Source organism: Staurois parvus, unplaced genomic scaffold (genome assembly GCF_062004578.1).
Source record: "Staurois parvus isolate SC_StPar_1 unplaced genomic scaffold, SC_StPar_1.0 ptg000017l, whole genome shotgun sequence".
Taxonomy (NCBI): Eukaryota; Metazoa; Chordata; class Amphibia; order Anura; family Ranidae; genus Staurois; species Staurois parvus.
Genome location: NW_028317813.1, coordinates 6,335,935 through 6,361,842, shown reverse-complemented (window position 1 = coordinate 6,361,842; position 25,908 = coordinate 6,335,935). Strand labels below are relative to the sequence as shown.

Below are 25,908 nucleotides of genomic sequence, written 5' to 3'. Positions count from 1 at the left end.
AAAAAAAAAAAAAAAAAAAAAGGTCTGGATGCATTTCTAACTGCACAAAATATAACTGGATACTAACATTTATAGGTAAGAACACCAGGGATAGTTGACCCAGGGAATATCCAATTGTCTCCTGGGGAAGGTTTTTTTTCCCCGGCTGGAGCGAATTGGGTCACTCATTATTGTGTTTTTTTTTTTTTTGCATTCTTATGGATCATCTGTGGTTTTATGAATTGTGTATAGGGAGGTTGTTCATTGGTTTGTTTTTCTTTATTGGTGGAACGAGAAGGACTTTTTTTCTTTTTTATATAATTACATTTTTATTACAATACATAAAACAGCCAAATAATTTTTGTCACAACAAATACATCCATTTTAACTCCATTCCTACCCCCCCTAAAGCCTCGCCTCCCAATATAATTACCCCCATCTAGTTGATTCTTATCATCTCTTTCCCCTCCCGTTTACCGATTTGTGTCTTTTTTTTTTTTTTCAACCTAACTATGCAACAATGTGTGTCAGTACAATGGCAGTGCATAGGGTAGTTTTTGTTGGTACAATGGTGGAAAGTGGGCTAGTGCATGTCTACCACGGTGATGAGTGGGATAGCACACTGATCTGTATGCCCGCACAAAGCGCCATCTTCATCCGCCTGGGATGCATGGGTGTTCAGTTTGTTGAAATTATTTATTATTTATTTATTTCAGGTACTTATATAGCGCCGTCAATTTACACAGCGCTTTACATATATATTGTACATTCACATCAGTCCCTAACCCTCAAGGGGTGTACAATCTAAGGTCCCTAAGTCACATTCATACATACACATAGTAGGGCCGAATTAAGACAGGAGCAAATTAACCTACCAGCATGTCTTTGGAGTGTGGGAGGAAACTGGAGTACCCGGAGGAAACCCACGCAGGCACAGGGAGAACATGCAAACTCCAGGCAGGTGATGCCATGGCTGAGATTTGAACCAACGACCCTAGTACTGCCAGGCGGAAATGCTAACCAGGGGCGGACTGACCATTTGGAAACTCGAGCACTGCCAGAGGGCCCGGGGTCAGTAGGGGGGCCCCATGAGATGCCCCTGGTACCTTTTTCATAGGCTTTTTTGAGTTTGGGCAAGGACACAGGGGCCTCATGATCCCCTATTGCCCGGGGGCCACATGAGTTGTCAGTCCGTCCCTGGTGCTAACCATTTAGCCACTGTGCTGCCCCATGAAATCAGTCAGGTAGCCAGCTGCACGGACCTCCATGCACATTCTAGAACGCACATCTGTGCAGGTAGGATGCATGGATCAGCAAGAAAACTGTGTAAATAGGATTTATATAGTGGCAGTAGTTTGCACAAAATGTTACAAAAGCATCCTATGTAAACATGAAATTAGCTGATACAAAAATGTAGAAAACAACATCTGTATTTAGGATATATATTTCAGTGACTTCCAGTCCTCATTTTACAGTTTAGGAAAATGTCTGATGCTTGAATTGCCTTTTGTTTACTAGAATATGAAACTCATTTGTATCCAATTATGTCTTCTCTTTTAGTCTGCTGCAAACTCCACATCTAACCCAAACAAAGCCGAACATTTAGCATTTTGCTGTCATATAGAAGAGCACAGCCTTAGGATCATCATGTGTTTCTTCACTTTTTTTCTTCTTCTTGCCCTATAAATGCAAGCGGAGATTGGAGCTGGGGGTAGGGTGAGGGAAGAGACCATCAGAAGTGAAGAGGCAGCCGCTAAACCTGCACAGAGGGGGCTTGTGATTTGTGAAAACATTGCACCCTCAGTGATGGGCCAGCTGGCTCCTGTTAGAAGGCCTCTGTCTGAAAATAACTCATTGTCTGCAAGCTCACAACTGCCAAAGGGGCACTTTTCAGGGCTGAGGTTGAAGGGGGTGGATATTTAAAGGTGGGTTTGGAAATCTGGAATTTGAGACAAACAGCGGGGATGTGTATATAAAGTGCTAGAGCTGGGGAGGGAGTGCTGGGCCCTTCAGGGAACATGCACAGATGTGCTCCAGCCTAGCAAGAGTGCACAGAAATGTAACCATTCCACCCCCCCTTCCCCGTCCTGGTACAATACTGGGTTCTCCTCCTAGGAACAGTTATCCTATACTTATTCTGCTGATTTCTAGGATTTTTTTTTTTCAAGCTTGAGTAGCATCCTTAAAATCTGGATGGCGGATTAATCTATTTTAATGTAATCTTTAAGTGTTTAACCCAGAGATTGTATGGGAGAGAGATCCTGTTCTTTGTACATTCCTGCACTGTCTGACTACTACTTCATGTACCTTACTGCCCTCTAAAGGCTAGAACTGGTAAGACAGATCATTGACCATGATCAGTAAAGTTTTCCATGAGCAAAGAATGACTAGTGACAAGAATTCATGTGACCAAAGTCTGGATGTTGAAATGTTCAGCCTTCGTGATTAGTTTCCTTTCACACCATACTAGGCAGAAAAAAAAAAATCACCACAACGCATCGAATATGCATGTGCATTCCTGCACAGTTAATGCATCTTCATATACTTTGCATTATGTTGCGTTTTTATTTATATCAGGTACTTATATAGCGCCGTCCATTTAAGCAGCGCTTTACATATATATTGTACATTCACATCAGTCCCTAACCCTCAAGGGGTGTACAATCTAAGGTCCCTAATTTACATTCATACATACACATACTAGGGCCAATTTATACAGGATCCAATTAACCTACCAGCATGTCTTTGGAGTGTGGGAGGAAACCGGAGTACCCGGAGGAAACCCGCACAGGGAGAACATGCAAACTCCAGGCAGGAGGTGCCGTGGCTGGGATTTGAGCCCACGACCATAGTACTGCCAGGCGGAAGTGCTAACCATTTAGCCACTGTGCTGCCCATATGCATGTTGGCATGCGTTTTCATGACATCCATTGAGAATGGATAGGTTCCCTGAAGAGTCAAAATGCTAACAACAATTTTTTTTTACATCTTTTGCTTTTAGTTGCATTTATATACATGTGTGTTGTGTAAAATGCAGACAGGTTGCATATTACTGTCATTTACATCAATGCACATGCACACAACACTGTAGTGAGATAGAGGCACATAGAAAACCATTGATTTTTATGTGCCCTTGCAGTGACCTGCGTTGATCCAATGCTAAAAAACGCAGGTTGCTGTATGTGGTATGAATGAGCCCACGAAACAAGGCCTGCAAAGCCTCTTCAGTGCAGCATGTATATTTGCCTATCCTGGATCACAGTGCAAGATTGCTGAGACTTAGTGCAGTTTTTTACTTGATATGGATTTACCTTCAGATGAGTTCACATAGAGACATTTACAGTGGATATAAAAAGTCTACACACCCCTGTTAAAATGTCAGTTTTCTGTGATGTACATAAAATGAAACAAAAATTATTATTATTATACAGGATTTATATAGCGCCAACAGTTTGCTCAGCGCTTTACAATATAATGGGAGACAATACAGTTCAATACAAGAGGGTTAGGAAGGCCTGATCCTTGGAGCTTACAATCTAGGATAAATCATTTCAGAATTTTTTCCACCTTTAATGTAATCTATAAACTATACAACTCAGTTGAACAACAAACTGAAATCTTTTAGGTGGAGGGAAGTAAAATTAAAAAACTAAAATAATATAATTGCATAAGTGTGCACACCCTTAAACTAATACTGTGTTAAAGCACCTTTTGTTTTGATTCCAGCACTCAGTCTTTTTCGGTATGAGTCTATCCGCATGGCACATCTTGACTTGACAATATTTGCCCACTCTTCCTTGCAAAAACACTCCTAATCTGTCAGATTGTGAGGGCATCTCCTGTGCACAGCCCTCTTCACATCACCTCACAGATTTTCGATCAGATTCAGTTCTGGGCTCTGACCGGGCCATTCCAAAACTTTAATCTTCTTCTGGAGTGACACATTTCATGCTCCCAACCTTGTGGGAACAGTTTGGGGATGGCCCCTTCCTGTTCCAACATGACTGCACACCAGTGCACAAAGCAAGGTCCATAAAGACATGGATGAGTGAATTTGGAGTAGAGGAACTTGACTGGCCTACACAGAGTCCTGACCTCAACCCGATAGAACACCTTTGGGATGAATTAGAGCAGAGACTGTGAGCCAGGCCTTCTTGTCCTAAATCAGTGCCTGACCTCACAAATGCGCTTCTCGAAGAATGGTCAAACTTTCCCATAGACACACTACTTAACCTGGTGGACAGCCTTCCCAGAAGAGTTGAAGCTGTTATAGCTGGGTGGGACAACTCTATATTGAACGCTACGGACTAAGGCTACGTTCACACTAGCGTTGTGTGCAGGCGGCAGAGAGGTGTTTGGGAAGCGTTTTTACCGCTTCCCAAACGCCTCGGACAATTCTGCACATTGCAGCACATGGTGCTGTTCTAACGGGAGCGTTAGTGTCACGGCAAAATGGACGCCTCTGGTCGAGTCAGGAGGCGTTGAAGCCTCCTATTCTAGTCTATGGTGCCGCTCCGCAAACGCCCGGCATTTGTGGGACGATTGCGGAGCGGTAACACCATTTAAACTTCATTATAGGTGTTTGTGGGGCATTTTTAATGCTCGGCAAACGCCTAGCAACTGCCGCTAAACCACGCATGTGGCGTTTGCGGAGCGTTAAAAACGCTCCGCAAACGCCGGACCAACGCTTGCCAAGCGCTATAGGGGCGTTTGGCAAGTGTTGGTAAACCAGTCAAGTGTGAACGAGCCCTAAGACTGAAATGCCATTAAAGTTCATGTGTGTGTGTAAAGGCAGGCGTCCCAATACTTTTGGCAATATAGTGTATATGTTATTGAAATATTGTTATTGTAAATGAACATGTTAGAAAAGCTCAGACAGAATATTAAACCTTCTTACAAATACATATCAGTGCCAGTCAGGGCAGGGAGGAGTGACAAATGTAATGCCGATCCCACCCACCACAGTCAGCCAAGATGATCCTGTGTATTTGCAACAGCTCATGATCTCATGTTGTCAGTGGTGATCAGGAGGTTCCATGGTAGAAACAAGAACCGCAGATCTTGTCATATTAACAATGATCACTCATGAATCTGGTATTTGCTCTTCCATGTTTGTAAAATTAGTTTGATATCCCCGTGTGACATCAAAGGGGAACTGCATGGCCACAAACTGCTAGGTCATTAATTTTCTATATACTTTACATTCTTCTGTTGTGCTCTTATTGTATAATACAATTTGTTCTAGAATAAAAATTGCAAGTTGGTGTTCAAGTAGAGAAAATGCTAAAATAAAATATAACCAATGTTGGGTTTGATGAACCTTTTTGAAATTGTTGTCAGGTGCCTCTGGTTCTCATGAATTTAAAGTCATTGAGCTGATCAGTGATATCTGAACTCCTGACCTGCCAACTTGATTTAGGTCTGTTTACTCAGAAAGCATTTAAGACGTTGGATCAGTATGAGAGTCATGCATGTAGCATTTTCAGAAGGAGATTTCAGCCGTAGCCCCCTACATATCTCTCCCTAGCCCAACTAGCCCTAGCCTTTCAGTGATCCACCCCCAATACAAGGTTTATTCTAGAGTTAGATCAGTGTATCTCAAACTTTTTACCTTGGGGGAACCCTTGGCAAAAAAACTGAGATCTCGGGGAACCCCTAAAATGATCAGATCTACAGCTCATGGAACATTGGAATGATCAGCAAGCTGTTGATATAACAACAAGATGACATATATTCAATTCAGGGTCCAGCTTAAGATAAACCGTGTACAGGGGGTCAGAAGGGCACAGTACAAAGGGGGGGGGGGGGGAAGGGCACATAACGTGGGAGCGGGGCTTATTACATGAGAGCAGGGCACATTACATGAAGGGGAAGCAGGGGGCACACAGCTGTGCACATTACATGGGTACACTACATGGGACAGACCACAGGGCACATTACATGGGGCACACTACATGGGACAGGGCACATTACATGGGACAGACCACAGGGTACATTGCATGTTGCACACTAATTGGGACAGACCACAGGGTACATTGCATGTTGCACACTACTTGGGACAGACCACGGGGTACATTACATGGGGCACACTACATGGGACAGGGCACATTACATGGGACAGACCACAGGGTACATTGCATGTTGCACACTAATTGGGACAGACCACAGGGTACATTGCATGTTGCACACTAATTGGGACAGACCACAGGGTACATTGCATGTTGCACACTACTTGGGGCAGACCACGGGGTACATTACATGGGGCACACTACTTGGGACAGACCACAGGGTACATTGCATGTTGCACACTACTTGGGACAGAGCACAGGGTACATTGCATGGGGCACACTACTTGGGACAGACCACAGGGTACATTGCATGGGGCACACTACTTGGGACAGACCACAGGTTACATTGCATGGGGCACACTACACGGTACAGACCGTAGGGCACATTACATGAGGAACACCACATGGGACAGAACACAGGGCACATTACATTGGGCACACAGCAGGGCACATTACATGGGTTGCACTACATGTTACAGACTGCAGAGCATAGTGTGGGGGACACAGCTGGGTACACTACTGTACCGGCTTCCTTCTTATGCAGAAGCTGCTGTTCAGTCCTCTGTAGCGCCCCATAGCCTATACTATCCAAGCCGCTTCTTTGCCTATCTCTTCATGTGTCGGCAGAAGGGATGGGATCTACCTGTCAGCTGCCTGCAGATTCTGTGGAACACCTGGGGACCACTGACAGAATCCTGGTTGAGAAACACTGGGTTAGAGGATAAAACTGTAATACTCACCTTGTTTCTTGCTCTGGCAGGATTGGTGCTCTCCACTTCTCCTTGGTGCTCCAGGCCCACAAACAATGCAGGCAATGCATTTTGCTGGAGGATGTCATTTTGCAACAGCTGGCTAAAGTGTCTTCGAGAAGAGTGCAGGGGGGACTAGTTGCACAAATGGAGGGAATCTGCTGGAGTGAGGAATAAGGTACTTCAGTTTATTCCTCTACCCCTTGGATTTATTGAGAGTTTAATCTTTGCAGGGAAGGGGGAAGGGCACTACAAAGGTACTTTTTGTGTAATTCCTGGAGTTAAGCCTTGAATTGTTGCGCTCACATGTTTTTAAAGGGCACATTACTCTGTACAAAGTCATCTTGTATTATGTTTATTACTAACAGATTATTATTGAACAGTCCAGCCACTGCATATTTCAGTAACACAAAACTCAAAAAATGCCCAAGGGACTTTAAGACACACCAAGAATGAATAAAAGTCTTTACATTTTATTGAAAATGAACATAGTGAAAAAAAGCTCAGACAGAATCTAAAACCTTCATACAAATACATAGCAGTACCAGTCAGGGCTGGGAGGAATGACAAATGTGATCCCACGCACCACAATCCGCCTACATCAGAAGGAAGTGTCAAAGGAACCAGGATGCCAGCTGGGGGACACAAACAGAACACCCACGTTCCCAGGGGCTGGCGAAACAAAAACCAAGTGGGATCGCAACTCTCGGAACAGGGACAGATGGAAACTGGGAAATAATGACAGTTAGGTGTTTGGCTGTCATCCCTGGAATTCGGCAGCGATGGTGGGGGGTTTCTTTACCTTCCTCCCATGCTGAGTGCACAGGACCGATCACCGTTTGTTGGCCTCATCAGGTCTGCTTCCCTTGGGATTGAAGGCAGGCATTTTGATCCATTGCCCACTGCCTGCTGTCGATCACAAGTAGAGAGTGGACCTAGTAGAGGCAAACATGTCACTCTGTTACAATGCATACAGAGACATCCAGCCTCCCTTCTTCTGAACCATACCAGGCCACATGTTCCAAACATGGGGAGGGTACCTTGCTGGGGAAAAGAACCTTGTCTCAATGCTGTTGGGGACAAAGACCTCTTTCCCACATCTTTGGATTGTGGATGTCTGGTTCAGTAAATGACAGGGGCGTCATATTGGAATTTAGGAGCCCTCTTTAAAATTAGAATGTGGTGATGAATATGGCTGTATTGGTGCCTTTTTGATCTGCGTGGAGTTGAGCTGTAAGGGGTTGCCTTTATTTCTGATCTAGTTTTCCAGGCTTTGTAGTCTGTTTTGCTGATGCGTTTTCCTGCACTGTCCTATAAATTCTAATCTGTGAGACGGTTCTGTGTGGGAACATTTCTTGCCTACAGTAGATGCTATGCTGATTGATCTGATAACCAACAGCAGCAGCGACTCCATTCAGGAAACTCCCCTCTACAACAGTAATAACATATCACCGCTGAGGCCAGGCGCAAACAAAACCACTTCTTTCCAAATGTGGAGTGGAGTTTAGGGCGTTTGCTGGGGATGAGCTGGGTATTCCATTTTGTTTGCCAGGAATCAAAGTTCTGATGTGTCCCCTCTGTTATGGGATCTGGAGTATACATACAATCCTTTCATAGTTTTGTGAACTACTTATGATTATCACATGTTGCTTTCATTAAAGAGCCACAAAATTAGTAATCTTGGAGTCACAGTAAACCAGCAATACAAGGAGACATGAAATACATGTTCATTAGCAGCCCAAGTGAGCAGAGCTGTTGTCACCAGCAATGAGACCGAAAAAGGGATCAAAGGTATACACTAACATACGTTTTAGGTACACATTACAATTATGGGGATTTGATCTCAAAGGGGACCTGTACTCGAATTTGTAGCTCCTATCAAAACTTTTCTCATTTTGGGACATAGTGGGGAAGGACAGCAATAAAAAAAATACTGAGGTCTGTTATTCCCCAACACCACCAAAAAGTGTTTTTATTCCTGCTGTGCCCTTGCTGGCGTTGTATTATGCCAGTTCTTCTCAACTTCGCAATAAAACTTAATTTTTGTTTGTTGTAGAGAGAGTTTCGAGGAAAACCCATACTGAGAGAGGCTGCAATTGTTGACAGAAATTGCTATCTGCTTGGCTTCATGCTGATCCGGTGTCTTTAGAATGTTCTTATTTAATACATACACCAAATTACAATAACCATAGCAACCATTTAGAAAGTGAATTCTGATTGGTTGTCTCACTTTGTGCTTTTACAACCTGGACTGCTTATTTAATAACCCCGCAGGTGTTGAAACTACCTTTCCTGGCATCAGATATGCTAGGGATGGACAGAGATATGCCAGAAATAGATCCAGATGCCTACAGCTAAACACACACCTTTTTATATTTTTTGCTTGATGCATGTTCCATTGAAATCGGTGGAAAAGCATCAAAATGCATGTCAGTTCTTGCGTCAAGGTATGTATCAATGCTGGACATGATGCACATACACACATCATGATGCACATCATGACATCTCATAATTTTTCAATGCAGTGCATTGCAACACATGTTAAGGCATGTCAATGTGCATTGACGTGTTTTTTTTTGTATAATCTTTTTATTGACGTTTTTCAAGTACAGAAATGATTGGAGACACAAAAATGATATTTGTCATTTCTGCAAAATCAGAAACAGTACTTAGTACAGCACTGGTGGAATTCACAATCACAGTAGTTGAGAAGAGCAGAGTGCACTGTATGCTTTGTGCCTGAAGTATTCATTGGGGAACAAACAGTCCAAGAAAATATTGGAAGTGCAAACCTATTCACCATGAAATAGGGATAGAGAATTTAAAAGTAGACCAAAATGGGTACAACCAACTTGTCTTATTAGTACGACCCCCGCTGTACTGCCCCACTTGTATTGGGTGGCAAAGCTATGAGGTACCTCCCCGTTGTTACTGGCAATCAAGATGTGCCAACTGAGTCACATCAGGGAGACAGCTAGTGGATCAGCTAAACTAGAGTGTACCTGTAAAGGATGCTGAGGGAATTAAAAGTCACCTATTCTCCCACCACAGTCTCAGTGGGCTAAATCATAGGCCCCCAGAAAGAGTAGTGAAGAGGGGTAAAAATAAAAAAAAGGAAAACGAAGTTTGTTGGTTCGCTTGGACAAGTTGCTGAAAGGAAGGGTCAGCTAAAGCTATTGAGCCGATATCAGGGCTAGAGGGGGTCGTATCTGACCCATTAGTATACCGCTGACAGGGTGCCCTGGTGGATTCAAAGCGGCCTCTTGTACTCCTGCATGTGGCTAGCCACTCTTTAGCCTCCATAATCTCCGTTACCTTCTTGATCCATTCCCCATGACTTCAAACGCAAGCCCTCTTCCAATTAATCAGAATCAAATGCTTTGCTGCACTAGGCAGATGAGGGAGAGTGCTACCTTTTGTAGTGTGTTAATGGAATAGTGGGGACATGGAGCAAGAAGTGTGACAGTGAAAGGGGAAGGTCCATCTCTAGAATCTCAGCTATGCGGTCCCGTACATCTTCCCAAAAGGGTCTAATCTTGGGGACATTCCCACCAGATAAACGTGCCCCAATAGCCACAGTCTGTATAGCAAAGATCAATAGAAGAGGGATAAATCTGGGCAAGGGCCTTGGATACTCAATACCACTTGGGTGTTAACATGTTTTTGATGTGTTTCTTTTGAATACAATGAAAAACGCCTTACAGGAAAAAACGCATATATGTGAATCCAGCCTTTGGAATACCTAGAAGATCCTGGCTAGATTCCTAACTAGCTAATGCTTTGATCTTCCAATATATTGTTCTTTTCTAGATACATTATTAATACTGTGTACTGGTGATTGTTAATAAACTGGGGAAGAGACGTTTTAAACACAAAGCTACATATGAAATTGTTGTTCTTTAAATATCTCTGGAAGTTGAGTAGGAGTTTTCTTTTTTTTTTTTGTGAGGAGTAGCAACTGTTGTTTATTGCAAATGTTAGAATATGGAAATTCATTTCAGTGAGCACTGATTTTATTGCTTAAAGTGGAACTAAACCCTACTATCGTTTTTAGCCAAAAGAAGCTGCCATCTTATCCTCAGTTTGATCCTCAACTGCCATGGTACTGCATGTGATCAATTATGACACCATCCATTTGATGGTTTGACAGTTTGGTTGAGAGCCCAAACAAATGTGACTGCATTCCTGCCACTTGTTGGGAATGTAACTATTTTTGTAAGCTGTTCAATTGATGGGTTTTAGTTCCACTTTAAGGCAGAAATGTTTGCATTTTTTTTCAAATCCAGTGTAGTATTTTCACAACTAAACTAACGGTTTCCTTATATTCTTCTAGAGTTCCATGAATCTTCCCCCAGACAAAGCACGACTTTTGCGACAATACGATAATGAAAAAAAGTGGGACCTCATCTGTGACCAGGTAATGCTTTTTGGGAAAATATCCGACGTGCAAAAAACTGCTTCTTGGAAAGTTTTACTTGTGTGGCCTGAATGTGCCTTGCTCATAGCAATTGTGTCTTCATATCAAATATGCACAGAGCAACCAGACCTTTATCCCAAGACTTGTGCAGTGACTACTATTTAATTCTTGTCAATGTGATAGTATATGATATTTGTACTGAGGTAACCAGTAATGACTTTATTTGGGACTGTTTCCTTAAAAGTCCTAACTTGACCAACCAATGTTTCTGGAAATTGCATGTAGACGGTAAAAGAGGACATTAGTTTTCTCTAGATGTAGTGATGAACAATTGGATAGGATGCACACCTAAATAACAATCTTCCTCTAGTGGTTTTATGAATTTATTATAGGAAGATGAAGGCTTCCTGTTTCCCACTCCTTCCCTACACGCATTGCCACATGATTATTTAAAAGTTGTTTTTTTAAAATAAAAATGGGGATTATCAGGTGTCTGCTGATCTTTTGTCCTTTGCAGTGGCTTCGACAGGAACAGTTTGACTTGAGAGCTCTGCTAAAAAACTACAATGCAATGCATAAAACCATTTATTGCTACTGTAGACTTGTACACAGAGCAGCATGATGGGTTCAGAATCTCTCCAAAGCCATTTGAATCAACATATTAGTTTACCTCCTTTTACTCTGTCCTTGCTGTTGCCTGCCTAAGATGGTCAGTAAGAACCTAATATTTTTGCAGGACCAGATTGTCTCCTGGTATTGGCAGCCCATTGTTTCCCTGATTCTTTTTGAACTGAGTCACAGTTGGGGGAGAGATGGTTGTGGTTTTACATGGGGTAGAGGCACTGATTGGCTTACAGAGGAATCACCCCTGGTCACTGCTAAAACAATTAGGGAAAAAGGGACTGCTGCTGATTATTGGAGCGACCCCAATCCTCCAAGCAGGTAGATTTTAGAGGGGTCTTAGTGATCATTGTGGGTAGGCAGTGCAGCAGTTAGGGGGCATGAGAGAGAAAGTTGTATAATGGGTTTAAAGGGTTTGTTACCCCAACATTTAATATTCCTGATATGTGCCTATTGTACCATGTGCTTATGTTAAAAAGTATCCTGTTCTCTTTTTACTTCTTTCTTTGTGTGAAATACATGGTGATCCTGCCAGTTCCTCTGCTTTCCTTTTTCAAACTGACCATGCCAGGAATGGAGGCACAACTCTCTCTGTGTAGTAAATTTTCTGGTTGTGCTGGAAGCACAGCCTGCCTGTCCTCCAATGATAATTTTTTACCCCCCACCTGCACCCCCCATCTGCACAGCCGTTCACTGGGATGATTGGTGTATTGCTCTTTCTCTGCTTCTTACTGGTGCACCCTCCTGCAGTCTCTACCCCCACCTCTCCAAATCCCTTATGCAGCTGAGAACAGAGGTTATGTGATCACTTATTAAATAAAAAAATATGGTAAATTGAATGGGTTGTTTTATAAGGTGAGGTTTCAAACACATGTATATTAAGGCTACTTTAACTACTTGCCAACTGCAGATAGCCGAATGACGGCTACACTGTGGCCGGCCAGTTCTGGGAGGGCGTCATATGACGTCCTCCCAGAACGCACTCTCCGGGGGCGCGCACCAGGCGATCTCCGTAATCACTGTGTCCTACGGACACAGCTGATCACATGATGTGGTAAAAGGCCAATCACAGCGGCTTTTTACCAAGTGATTAGCCGTGTCCAATGACACGCTGATCACCGGGAAATGCAATTGCCGGTTCTCAGCTGCACTTTCCTCCCGCTGTCAGAGCGTGAGGAAAGTACTGCCGAGAACCGGCAGTTGTCAGAGCAGGGATCAGCACCAATCATCAGGGCACTGATGATCAGTGCCCTGATGATTGGTGCCCAGCAGTGCCACCCACCAGTTCCGCCCACCTGTGCCCAGCAGTGCGCCCACCTGTGCCACCCAGCAGTGCCACCTACCTGTACCCACCAGTGCCACCCACCTGTGCCCACCAGTGCCACCCACCTGTGCCCATCAGTGCAGCCCAGCAGTGCTGCCAGTCAGTGCCCAGCAGTTGCACCAGTCAATGCCTAGCAGTGCCACCAGTCAGTGCCCAGCAGTGATGCCTATCAGTGCCGCCTATCAGTGCTGTCTATCAGTGCCACCTATCAGTGCCACCTATCCGTGACACCTCATTAGTGCTGCCTATCAGTGCCGCCTATCTGTGCCACCTCATTAGTGCTGCCTATCAGTGCTGCCTATCATTGCCCATCAGTGCTGCCTATCATTGCCCATCAGTGCTGCCTATCAGTGCCCATCAGTGCTGCCTATTAGTGCCCATCAGTGCTGCCTCATCAACGCACATCAGTAAAGGAGAAAAATTACCTGTTTGAAAAATTTTATAATAGAAACAAATACCACCAAAAGAAAGCTCTATTTCTGAGAAAAAAATGATAAAAATTTCATATGGGTACAATCTTGCATGACCGCGCAATTGTCAAAGTGTGACAGCGCTGAAAGCTGAAAATTGGCCTGGTAAAGAAGGGGGTATAAGTGCCCGGTAGGCAACTGGTTAAGAAGATATCACCTTGCCCATTCAGATACACCCACCTGCTGATACTCACCTTTGCTGCTCTTCCCACTGCTTTGTTGTTTTATGGAAGCCTTCGCAAATACCTGGTTGCTTCAGGGAATGTGACCACCTTCTAGGATGGCGTACCTGGGCTTAGTGGCCGTTCACCTGGCCTGAGTGCTATTACATGAAGGAGGGATGACACGTATTAACTCTGTGTAAACTCTGACCTAATCTGACAGGGTGCCTAAACTGAGTTGGGACTCCTGGCTCTGATGAAGGATGGAGTGGCAGGGAGCACAGGGAAGGAGAGTATAAATTAGTTGGTGTGTGAGCTTTCAAAACAACCTGTCGCTTTGATTGAAAAAAAGGTTTCCTATTTATAGTAAACTAAATTGTCTTGCATACTATAATTTGTATTCTGTTAACCTTTCTTCATCAATCCATATGTTAACCAAATTTTACCTACTATGTTTTTAATTAGGAACGGTTTCAAGTGAAAAACCCCCCGCACACATACATCCAAAAACTACAATCATTCCTAGACCCTGGAGTCACACGAAAGGTAATGCGCTGTAAATGTACATGCTGAATGAGTGTTGCTGTGATGTGAGTCATGCTAAATGATGCTGAAAATGCTAACAAAAGTGGTTTCTAAGAGTAACCACAAATGACCTAATATTCATAGGAGATGCATACTATTCAAGCAGCATCACTATACTATTCAAGCATCACTGTATATGAGCTTTAAGAAGGTAGGCTGAAAAACCTCTGTGTGTTGTAACAACCTCTGACATCTTGGGGCCAGCTCAGTGGATTGCTTTAAAAAAAAAGCCTGGATTCTTTCTTAGATACACAGAATATAACTGGATACTAACATTTTATAGGTAAAGTTGATCCAGGGAATATCCGATTGCCTCTCGGGGGATCAGGAAGTAATTTTTTCCATGCAGTAGCAAATTGGATCATGCTTTGCTGGGTTTTTTTTTGCCTTCCTCTGGATCAACTGTGGGTGCAGGATTATAACTTTTTTTTTTTTTTTATTTGGTTGAACTGGATGGACTTTTGTTTTTTTTTCAGCTTGACTAACTATGATTACACTCAGAGGTCTTTCAAACTCAGTGGTAATGGGGTGTGATTTTTCACCTTTCTATGGTTAAGGGGGTGTGATCACAGTACTGCAAATAAGCTTCTGTCATTGTAAAATACTTGGTTCTTAGAAGACATTCAAAAGAAAAAGATGGGCAGATAATGTTCTGGCCTGGAGACTTAGGTCACTTGTCTCTATTATACATTATTGAGGGTGATTTACAAAAAGAGCATGATTATGTAAAATGCAATTGGCAGATGACAGTTTGTATTCACTACATGCGTATGCTTGTGTTATTGTATTTTGACCACAGACAGTCCTAATAATAAAATGCAATAATAAAAATGATGTAATTTATCCTTTAAGACATGATCTGCAATTGTCCAAATATTTTTGCCAACTGTCTATTTAGCTGCCTATTTTGCTTATCAGTTTTGATATTTCTTTCTTTTTCACATTCTAGAAATTCAGAAGACGGGTGCAAGAATCTACAAAGGTTCTGCGTGAACTGGAAATATCACTGCGAACAAATCACATAGGGTGAGTAACAGGAAATTTTCCTTAAAGGGGGCCATATAAAAATGTTATTTTGTCATCACAGTTCGCCTGGTCGTAGTTTAGTGTTTTTGTGAGTATATCTCATATACAGATTAATACCTGCTCTCTTTAGTGATTGCATGTCTGACATTGTAGTCAGGATCCACACTAAATGACAGGTTAAACTGCTGGATAGCGTATATTATCAGGGTAAGTGTATTAATAGCGCTCCGTCCATAGGCTGGCACTGAATTGATTATAGCATAAGCTACCATTACTGCTTAACAGTAGGCAGAACATCTTTGTATGATGAACGCTTATGGTTTCCTTTCTGTAAATCTTTATAAATAAAAGACAGCACAAGTTGCAAAGATTATTTGCAGGGATTTAAGGTGATAACATTCACATATACACCTAATTACTGCTTTCTAGCCTTTAGGTTTAGGGAATTTGTCAAGACAGAAACATAGTAGCTGCCATTGCAAACTTGTTTTAAAGGTATTCTCTTTATCCTTGCACCACTACTGAATCACTGATCTGGACCAAGTGCTACGAGGCCACATACTTATTTGAGATCTTACAAAACAGAACATGAGTGTAACAGCATTGTTAAAAAGTAATTCATAACAATAGTCCCTTTTATTATTTTGACAATTCTGTTTTAATCCAATATATCTGAGAAAATTTGGATGTACAGTTGTCATTCTATACTGGAATCTGAGTTGACTGCTTATTGTGTGAAACCACTGCTGGGAATACTGCCATGGTGCTTTACTTCTTCCTAAACTAGAATTATGATAAATTGGATGTTGCCTAATCTTTGTGAATATATTATTTTACTTTAACGCCAAGGAAATGATAATGAACCAACCTCTAGTAGAATTCCAAATTGGTTTCCCGTGTAACATCTTTTCTTTTACTTAAACTATCCTGCATTCCCTGTGCAATAAAGATCTGTGTACTTCCCTTTTTTAGTCCGCTCCAGGTCTGGTCATATGATCCTCCAGCTCCAGCTCCCTTGTGTCAGTGAGCAGCTGCTGCAGGGGAGAGGAAGAAGCACAGACAATGGCTGGGCCACGAGGATCTGTGGGGGATGTCATGGCTCCCAGAATTCAAAGTCATTGTCAAGCACTCCCTTACAGATTGAAGTCGGAGCTGCAAAATCACATGACTGGTCTGTATTAAAAAAGTGTATAAAAAGAGATCTGTATACTTCCCTTTTTTTTTTAAGAGTATTTAGAATAGATAGGAGGATGGGGGAAGGAACGTTTTTAAGAATAGTTAGTGTTAGGCTTCACTTCATTTTATGTGGAAATTAAAAGAATAGTTCAGCTTTACCAAAAAATCTGCCTATGCAGATAAGAGATGTCTGTAAATAAAAAGAAGCCATGCAGCTTTGACCAAAATTGAATATTGCCTCTTGCTATAGGTGTAGGCCATTTACATACCTCATGAAGCCTGACCAGAAAACTCCTAGGATGTTGCTAGCACATTGCTAAACGAGCTATTACTACTCACCATTGCCATCACAGCAGTGAGATCATTCTCTAATTCAAATCCATCACATGAGCTTTCTCTCAGCTGATGCAGTAGCTCTGAGCTCAAAGTTTGAGAGCTCACTCCCGTGATGGTGAAGGTGAACAGTAATAGGTGGGCCTCCGTTAGGAATGTCCTGGCAGTTTTCAGGTCAGGGTTCTTGGGGTATGTAAATGGCCTACACCTACAGCAAGAGCATTACTCAACTTTATTCAAAGATGAACAGTTCGTTTTTATCTTTAGATGCCCTTTATCTGCATAGGCAGTTTTTTGGTAATGGTGAACTATTCCTTTTAGCTGTTGTCTCATATAGTATAATTTAGCTTGGAGAGGTATAGGTGCTAGTGGTACAAGTAATTTGTCCAGAACTTTCCTGAGTTATCAGTTTCTAGATTAAATCATAATCACATGCATGCATCTGAAGATGAGCTGCATGACATGAAAAGCCAGAGAAGTGAGACTGAAAGAGGGCTCTATTTGAGATTGCTGCAAGAGACTGTCACCTCCCCTACTCCTCTGTGCACGCTGTCACAGCCTCACTCCTCTGTGTGCTTTATTTGTCATGCCCCCTTACTTCTGTGTGCACTGTCACAAACAACTAATTGTGTTCATCTCCTTGTGAACAGCATGGTCGATCAGCAGTGGGGGGGGGGGGGGGGGGGATTACATGCTGAGAGTCCTTAGTTTTTAATTTTTCTTTTAATTTATTTTATTTATAGTTGGCAAAGAAAAAGCTATACAACCATCAAACCAATTCCAATGAACAGGGTTACGGGGATTCCGTAGTACAGGAACCAGGATAGTCAGGAACAATTTGACAATATCATTCACATAAAGTGGATTACATATCTAGTAACTGCCTGTGGACAAAAGCTCTGTGTTTGATGTCGTAAATTGGTTCCCCGTGGGGGGGGGGGGGGTACACACAAAAGCCCCACTGAAAATATTTAGTGTTTTAAGTGACAACACAAACCTAACAAAAAGAGAAGGGGGGGGGGGTTGTTGGGGTGGAGGGGGTGCTCGGCCTCCCTAGTCCACTACGGAGAAGGGATCTGAAGCCAGGAGATCTTTGTACACCACAGAGTGTTGGAGCTGGATCTAACGGGGGGGGGACGGGACAAAAACAAGCCCCACTGAAAATATTTAGTGTTTTAAGTGACAACACAAACCTAACAAGAAGAGAAGGGGGGGTTGTTAGGGGGGAGGGGGTGCTCCGCCCCCCTAGTCCACTGCCGAGAAGGGATCTGAAGCCAGGAGATCTTTGTACACCGCAGAGTCGCAGAGTGTTGGAACGGGATCTAACGGGGGGGGGGGGGGGGGGGACAAAAACAAGCCCCACAGAAAATATTTAGTGTTTTAAGTGACAACACAAACCTAACAAAAAGAGAAGGGGGGGGGGTTGTTAGTGGTAAGAGGGGAGGGGGTGCTCGCCCCCTGGTCCACTGCCGAGAAGGGATCTGAAGCCAGGAGATCTTTGTACACCGCAGAGTGTTGGAACGGGATCTAACAGAACCATGTTTTACGGAAATGTTCATCTTGGTGGCGCAGGGAAATAGTGAGGTCTTTCATAGTGTTAATATCATTTACTGCTTTGATCTACTGACCAATTGAAGGAATCTGTTCAACTTACAATTGAAAGGAATGCAGGACCTAGCGGCATTTAGTAAATATATTACCAGAGATCTACGGTATTTCCACCATGATAATGTGCTAAGATGTAGCAGACACACTGCTGGATCATTTTTTGGGGAAAGGCCTGTGAGATCAAGGATCACGGATCACTGCATATACCTTAGACCAAAAGGGGCAGATCTTCGAGCAAGTCCAACATATATGGAATATTGTACCCTCTTGGTCTCCACATCTCCAGCAGTTAGGGGAAACTTCTGAAAACATTTTAGTTAATCTGGCTGAGACCCTATACCTCCAAGCGCGTATTTTGCAACCAGATTCTTAGAGTCTAGAAAAAATAGATTTATGGGCGAAAAAGAGAATGTAATCCTTGTGTTCTGGAGAGAAATGTTGGTAGACTGTTATGTAGGGGGGTACATAATTCTCAGGAGCATCATTGAGTGCTGCATATGCCATTGATAGGCTACTGCAGAGCATCCTATCCTACTAAACACAGTATGGAACTGAAAGGGAACAAGTGCTATATGCACTTGATCCCCTGTGGGATTCTGGTGATTCTTCTTCTTTATGCTCATTGTAAGCCGCGTTCCAGATCTTAGCTCTTCTTTCTATGTTTAATTTGACAAAAAAGACTGCATACATTGATGTCTCCACCTGAAATCAACCTTCCTTGCCTTGTTTCACCACTGCTGCTTTCCTTGCAAGGATAGGGGGAGTCCAGCAAGAAGAGCTAAGTTCTGGCGTGCAACTTACATTTTTAATAATCTATGTATTGTTATTCTGCTTTTCACATCAGTTTGATGACTTCACAGATAACCCATAAAATGTATTGATCTTTTTTACTGTGGTTAACAAGGGTAGTAAATTGCCTCCTCATTTTCTTTTCATTTGCTTTGAGCGGAACTATTGATTGTAAAAGTTGTTTGGCTGCTGTTTATTGAGTAGGAATTAGTCATCAGTTAGCTGTTAGTGAAGTGTAAAAGCCTACAGGAGGTAGGAAACATTGTGTATTGACCTCAGAAGAAGAATCCTCAAACATTCGACTTTTCATTTTGGTGCCTGGCTGCTGGAATGGTGTCGATTTTATAATTCATTTGCTTTGTTTTGCGATACATTTTCTAATGAACTGTTTAAAGGACATGTCCAGTGTGTTTCTTGTCCTCACATATTTATAGTTTTTATTGCAGTGTTTGATAAATTAAGTAAATTTTCAATGTAATTTTAAAGAATAACTCTAGGATAGGCAAACACCCCCCCACTCATTAGTACAACCCCCTACATTAAACAGTTGATAACATTTTGAAAACCCTTACCATTTAGGAGAAAAGTTTAATTGAATTTTCATGACTTTATCTCTGTATTTCAAAAGATAACTGCATCTGCTCTGCTAAGAAGTAGGTGTAACAGCAGGGATTACATCATATCTTCTCCTCTGTCTGCAGTAAAAAGAAAACTACAGTTCCCATCAACCACAGAAAATTGTAGTGAATGTTGGTGGGTACACTAGGACTGTACATGTTGAATATATGTGTCTGGGAGTCTGAGAGTCTCGGTTCACCCACCACTGCAAGTGGGACTGTATTACATCCCTGCTTCCTGTACATAGAACTACAGATGGGATGTGCCAAGACCAGTGGCTGGGGGAATAGGAGGCATAGCATCCACTGGTCTTACAAACAGGAAACCAAAGAGAATTAATGGTTTAATTTGAAAATGGATAAGCTATTTTTAGAGCAACTACTGAACAAACCAGAAGATGGATGACATATTCAGTGAAGGTCGAAAATCAGCAATAAGGACAGGAGTAATGCTTTAACAATGCCTGGAGTAATGCTTTAAAAATTTTAAATGCTTGCACTTCCATATTTTTTATCATCTTAAAATTTGTGATTTTTTTTTTTGTTTTTTTAAAGGAAAATTTGTGATTTAACCATTAGGGTAGCTCTGTATTAGTCCTCATTCAACTTTTATACCTACCAGCTGTAGATGACATATGAGCTAAACAGGGTGTGCGCTGATTTTAGAGTCAAGCGGACTCATTTCAGGTCTTCTTATTACAGTGTTACTAAACCCAGGACCCGGCATCCACTATATCTGGTCTCATACAGTACACAGAACATGGAAATGCAATTATTTTTGTAAATATAAACTGCTAAATACCTTTTCTCATCAGAAGTTTGAGCAGTCTTATGGCTTCTATCAGTGTTCAGCCAAGCACTAGCTAAAGCTTGTAGAAGGAGTTTTCTATCTGTTCTAGGAGGATGCAAACCCCTGACCTCTGTCCTACCAGTGCTTATTGGTCCTGTGATGAGGACATGCACTCTTCCAAGAAAAAAAAAACTCTAGCAATACATACCAAACTGAGCATGTGCAAAATGCCTATGTTCAGTCTTATTAGGAGATAAGAAGTGGTCGCTTGAAAGAGGGGAGGAACAGAGAAGAAAGGATCAAACTGCCTTTTTACACAGTGCAGAGGATTAACATCTTAGGTTCCACAGTCAGTATAACAAGCATGCTTTACTGCATATACAGACTGATTTTACTGTTGTGGGTTTAGTAACACTTTAACCTGGGTTCACACTGAATACAACTTTGAAATCATGCAACTTCACTTGAAGTCGGATGTCAATGCAACTTGTAAGACATCTGTGCGACTTCACAGATGTCTATGCAAGTCACACCCAAAATCGCCAAAAGTAGTGCAGGAACTACTTTTCAAATCGGTGGAACTCTGACAGAGACTTAGAGTCGCACCGATTTAGAACGGTTCCATTGCCAATCATTGGTTGCGATTTGAACTGTCAAATCGCATGACAATTTGCATCGGTGTGAACGGGGGCTAAATGTTTTCCTGTAAAAATTTACACAGCTTTCTTTTTTCTAATTGGATTTGATTGGAAAATTGTGTGAATCTAGGGGAATTGCTGTGGGACACCTGTGCAATCATGTTTAAATAGTTCCTATAGACTGAAAAGGCTGTGTAAAGGAGCCGTAAAGTACAGCCGTTAGGAGAGATTTACTAAAAATGATGCACACAGAAACGTGTATTGTAACCAATTAGGATCAAACTTAAGCATGTTCAATGAGGCTATGACAATAAAATCTGAAAGCTGATTGGTTACCATGCACAGCTGCACCAGTTTTAGTAAATCTCCCCAGTTTGCAGCATTGCAGTAGAGGAAGCAGAGCCTGAGTACCTTACAGCTGCCCACAATAAATATACAGTAGTTACAAACTATACACAGAATTTTAAAATATTTATGTGTATTGATAATATTTATATCAAGCTGATATCCTCTCCGCCTAATAGAACAGACTAAACATTCCCTTTTTATAAAGCAGCCGATTTTATTCCTTGACTGGCAAACAGTGACAGTAGTTTGGATGCTGTATTCGGTTAGTTTGGTGGTTTATTACTTTTATGATATGCACATTATATTCTGGAATCTATGGCCAGTGGGGCTTGTTTGGAACATTGCAGATGGTGTCTTTCTTTTAAGCGCAGGATGTCCTCAGGAGTGTCCTGGCATATTGACTGAAAGGTGACAGTGAGGAAGGAAATGAAAAAGACAGGATTGCCATCATGTCCTGCGGATTATATTTGATTTTTGCAGTAAATGTGTTCTTTTGCTCTTTTGTACTAGTTTTGGGCTATATTTTCATATGCTGCGCTCTGATTACGCTTTTTGTTGTAATGTCCATGTACAATTGGTAAGTGTGCTTGCTATCAATATTACAGTATTTTATACTACTGTAGCAAGGTCATCGCAGCATGTTTCCAACACTCATCTCCCTTTTGCATGTATATCAGGAGAAAGAGTTTGGCTACCTATTGGGTGGATTGGATTGTTTAATGTGTTCCTAAACCCACAACAGTAAGATCAGTTAGTAAAGCATGCTTGTTATACTCACTGTGGAACCTAAGGGGTTAATCATCTGCATTGTGTAAAAAGGCTGTTTGATCCTGTCTTCTGTGATCCTCCCCTCCTTCCACAGTCCCCAATCCATCTGCTGATAGTACAGAGCCCTATCAGACACTCTGCACATGGTCAGTTTGCTGTGTATTGCTAGAGAGTTTTTTTGTTTTTTAAGAGGGTGTACAGTGGGGATCAAAAGTTTGGGCACCCCAGCTAAAAATTTGTATTAATGTGCATAAAGAAGCCAAGGAAAGATGGAAAAATCTCCAAAAGGCATCAAATTACAGATTAGACATTCTTATAATATGTCAACAAAAGTTAGATTTTATTTCCATCATTTACACTTTCAAAATAACAGAAAACAAAAAAAAGGCGTCTGCAAAATTTTGGGCACCCTGCAGAATTTATAGCATGTACTGCTAATGAGAAAATGTATTTAGCAGTTTATATGTTGCTGTGTATTGTGGGAGACCAGATAGAGCAAATGCAGGGTCCTGGGTTTAGTAACATTTTAAGCCAAATCCTTTAATATAAAATACAGACATACGCCTACCCCAGTATTTACCTTGTTTCCTGCTTCTTTTGCCTTTTTTCTAAAAGATCCAGTTCACAGTTCCTACTGCAGGTTAGCTTTGCTCAGGTGGCTCCATTGCCTTGCATAGTCCAGTGGAGCCACCCTTTCATGCATACACCTGGAAGAGACTCCATGCTGATGCTGCCCAGATGGCTGAAGAGGATTAGATGTGGATCTGAGGTCATAGTTTTGTGTTTTTCGAAATGCCTCACTGAGTATGGATTAGTGAATACTGAGCACACAGTAGACCCCATTTATGTAAAATGATATATGAGAAAGGGTTTGTGTTTCCAACATGCCAATCACATTTTGCTTTCCATCATCAAACCTGCTGTAGAAAGGGACAGTTGGAAGCTTTCGCCACTAAGAACACTTTCCCCTTCTACACTTTTCAACACTATTATTGGGAATCGTAAAGAAAAGTCTTAGAAGAGAACGGTGTTGCTTTGATCAGTTTTTAGATTCTCTTTTTCTTGTAGGTCTGCATGAAAGACCGAATCTAATTGCCAAGGGCAGCACATTTTTTTTCACAGACATTTATAGGCTCGAGTCTCTGGTAATGACAGGCAAGGTAAGCTCTGCCCAGCCTTTCCTGAATCGCTACACAGCGGCAGCTCCTTAAAGCATAACTAAACTCATGTAATGGACTCCTCAGATGTTTTTCCTGCATTAGTTTTCTTTTTTCAAGCTAAGAACATTTTCAGCAAGTACAGAAAATACCTGTTGATCTTACTAAAAGGGCACTTCCCTTATCACTTCCTTTGAGCTGAAGAGAAACCCCAAACATTACTGGCTTTGCCATATATAGTCCCATCAGCCCCCTTGGAATACAGATGAACAAAGGCAGACATGTTTGAAATCCAGCCTGGGTGGCTTCAGTGGCTCCTTCGACAGATACACTAGAGCAGTAAATCTGGCTATACACAAGTAGATTTTTGAAGGAACACACATTCGTACAAATATTTTGTCCAGAAATTCTCAGTACATTTGATGGCTTGACAAATGTCGTTCAAAAGCATTTGAAAATTTTGCTGCCTTTTATCATTCTGTTTTGGAATGAACATATGTTCCACAATGGAAACCACATTAACTGCTAGACAATTGCACAGTGGCTAAATGGTTAGCACTTCAGCCTGGCAGTACTAGGGTTGTTGGTTCGAATTCCAGCCACGGCACCACCCGCCTGGGGTTTGCATGTTCTCCCTGTGCCTGCGTGGGTTTCCTTCGGGTACTCCGGTTTCCTCCCACACTCCAAAGACATGCTGGTAGGTGAATTGGCTCCTGTCTAAATTGTCCCTAGTATGTGTATGTATGAATGTGAGTTAGGGACCATAGATTGTACGCCCCTTGAAGGTTAGGGACTGATGTGAATGCACAATATATATGTAAAGTGCTGCGTAAATTGACGGCGCTATATAAGTACCTGAAATAAAATAAATAACTAAATAATAAACAGAAAGTGTCAATAGTTGCCATGGCTTGCCTGCATCATGGTAGCTGCACCTGGCTCTCAGAATGCAGACAAGTTACATGGTCCTGGAGAGGACAAATGCCAGCTTGTGAATGGGGCAGGGATCATTGAGGGATGGGGTTTTCCCTGATATAACTGTTGTTGGTGGAGAGACGCACATTGAAATGTCGGAGTAAAGTCAGGACTGCGTGAAAGCATAGCAGCTAATATGACTGTATAGACCCCGGGTGCCCAACCTATGGCCCTAAGGCCGCATGCAGCCCTTTGGATATATGATTTGCAGTCCTCGGACCTCAGCAATCTATAGTGGAAACATTAATTAGGGTAATATCATTGATCTCTCCTAGCCTTCTGTAACATGTTCCTAATTTCATATACGCTCACCCGCCACTTTATTGCTGGGTAACACAAATTGCTAATCAGTCAATCACATGACAGTAACTCAGTGCATTTAGGCATCTAGACGTGGTGAAGACAAATTTCTGAAGTTCAAACTGATTGTCAGAACGGGGAAGAAAGGGGATTTAAGTGACTTTGCACATGGCACGGTTTTTGGTGCCAGACAGGCTGGTCTGAGTATTTCAAAAACTGCTGATCTACTGGGATTTTCTCGCACAACCATCTCTAGGGTTTACAGAGAATGGTCCGAAAAAAAGAAAATATTTAGTGAGTGGCAGTTGTGTGGATGCAAACGTCTTGTTGATGTCAGAGGTCAGAATAGAATGGGCAGACTAGTTGCTGCAACATTCAGATGGTAGGGTCAGAATCTGGCATAAACAACATGAAAGCATGGATCCATCCTGCCTTGTATCAATGTTCAGGCTGGTGGTGTAATGGTGTGGGGGAGATTTTCTTGGCACTAGCAAGGTGTACCTAATAAAGTGGCCGGTGAATGCAGGACAAAAAATGTAGCATGCGCACAGTGTCTGACCATCATTTCCTCTATTAGGACTGCATTCCGGCAGTCCCAACAAGCATTACATATATTGAACATTATGTGCAGCCCTTTGGTAATGTCAGGGGCTGCAGCTGAGGGCCCTTATATGTTATAAGTTGACAACCACCGGTATAGACAGCAGGCATTGCACCTGATAGACTGAGCGTAGTTCACCTTTCTCACACATGGGCAGGACTTGGCTCCATCTCACACAACACAGGCAATAGCTCTCACCGACTGGTCACCACATTGTTTTTGTTTTTTAGTTGTCATGGTGACCAGAAATCATTCTGCCATGTCAGTTTTACTATCTGCTGCTCTATTTTGGAAATTTTCCCTCACCTTCTGTTCTGGAGACAACCTTTTGCCTGGCAGGAAGTGAGGGAAAATCTGCAACAAAGAAGCAGAGAAAGGTTCTCACATTCTGTTACTTAACATTAAAAA

General features: G+C 42.2%; 1 protein-coding gene across 3 annotated transcripts in view; it reads left to right on the top strand.

Annotated features, from left to right (window-relative positions):
• Positions 1-25,908, top strand: part of LOC149473266 (formin-like protein 3) — a 157,665-nt gene that overhangs the window by 79,192 nt on the left and 52,565 nt on the right. For all 3 annotated transcript variants that reach the window (XM_089679237.1, XM_089679232.1, XM_089679225.1), the window contains exons 2-4: positions 11,130-11,213; positions 14,255-14,335; positions 15,324-15,400. In XM_089679237.1, coding sequence (XP_089535363.1) covers positions 11,130-11,213; positions 14,255-14,335; positions 15,324-15,400 — 242 coding nt within the window. The remainder of the gene's footprint in view (positions 1-11,129; positions 11,214-14,254; positions 14,336-15,323; positions 15,401-25,908) is intronic.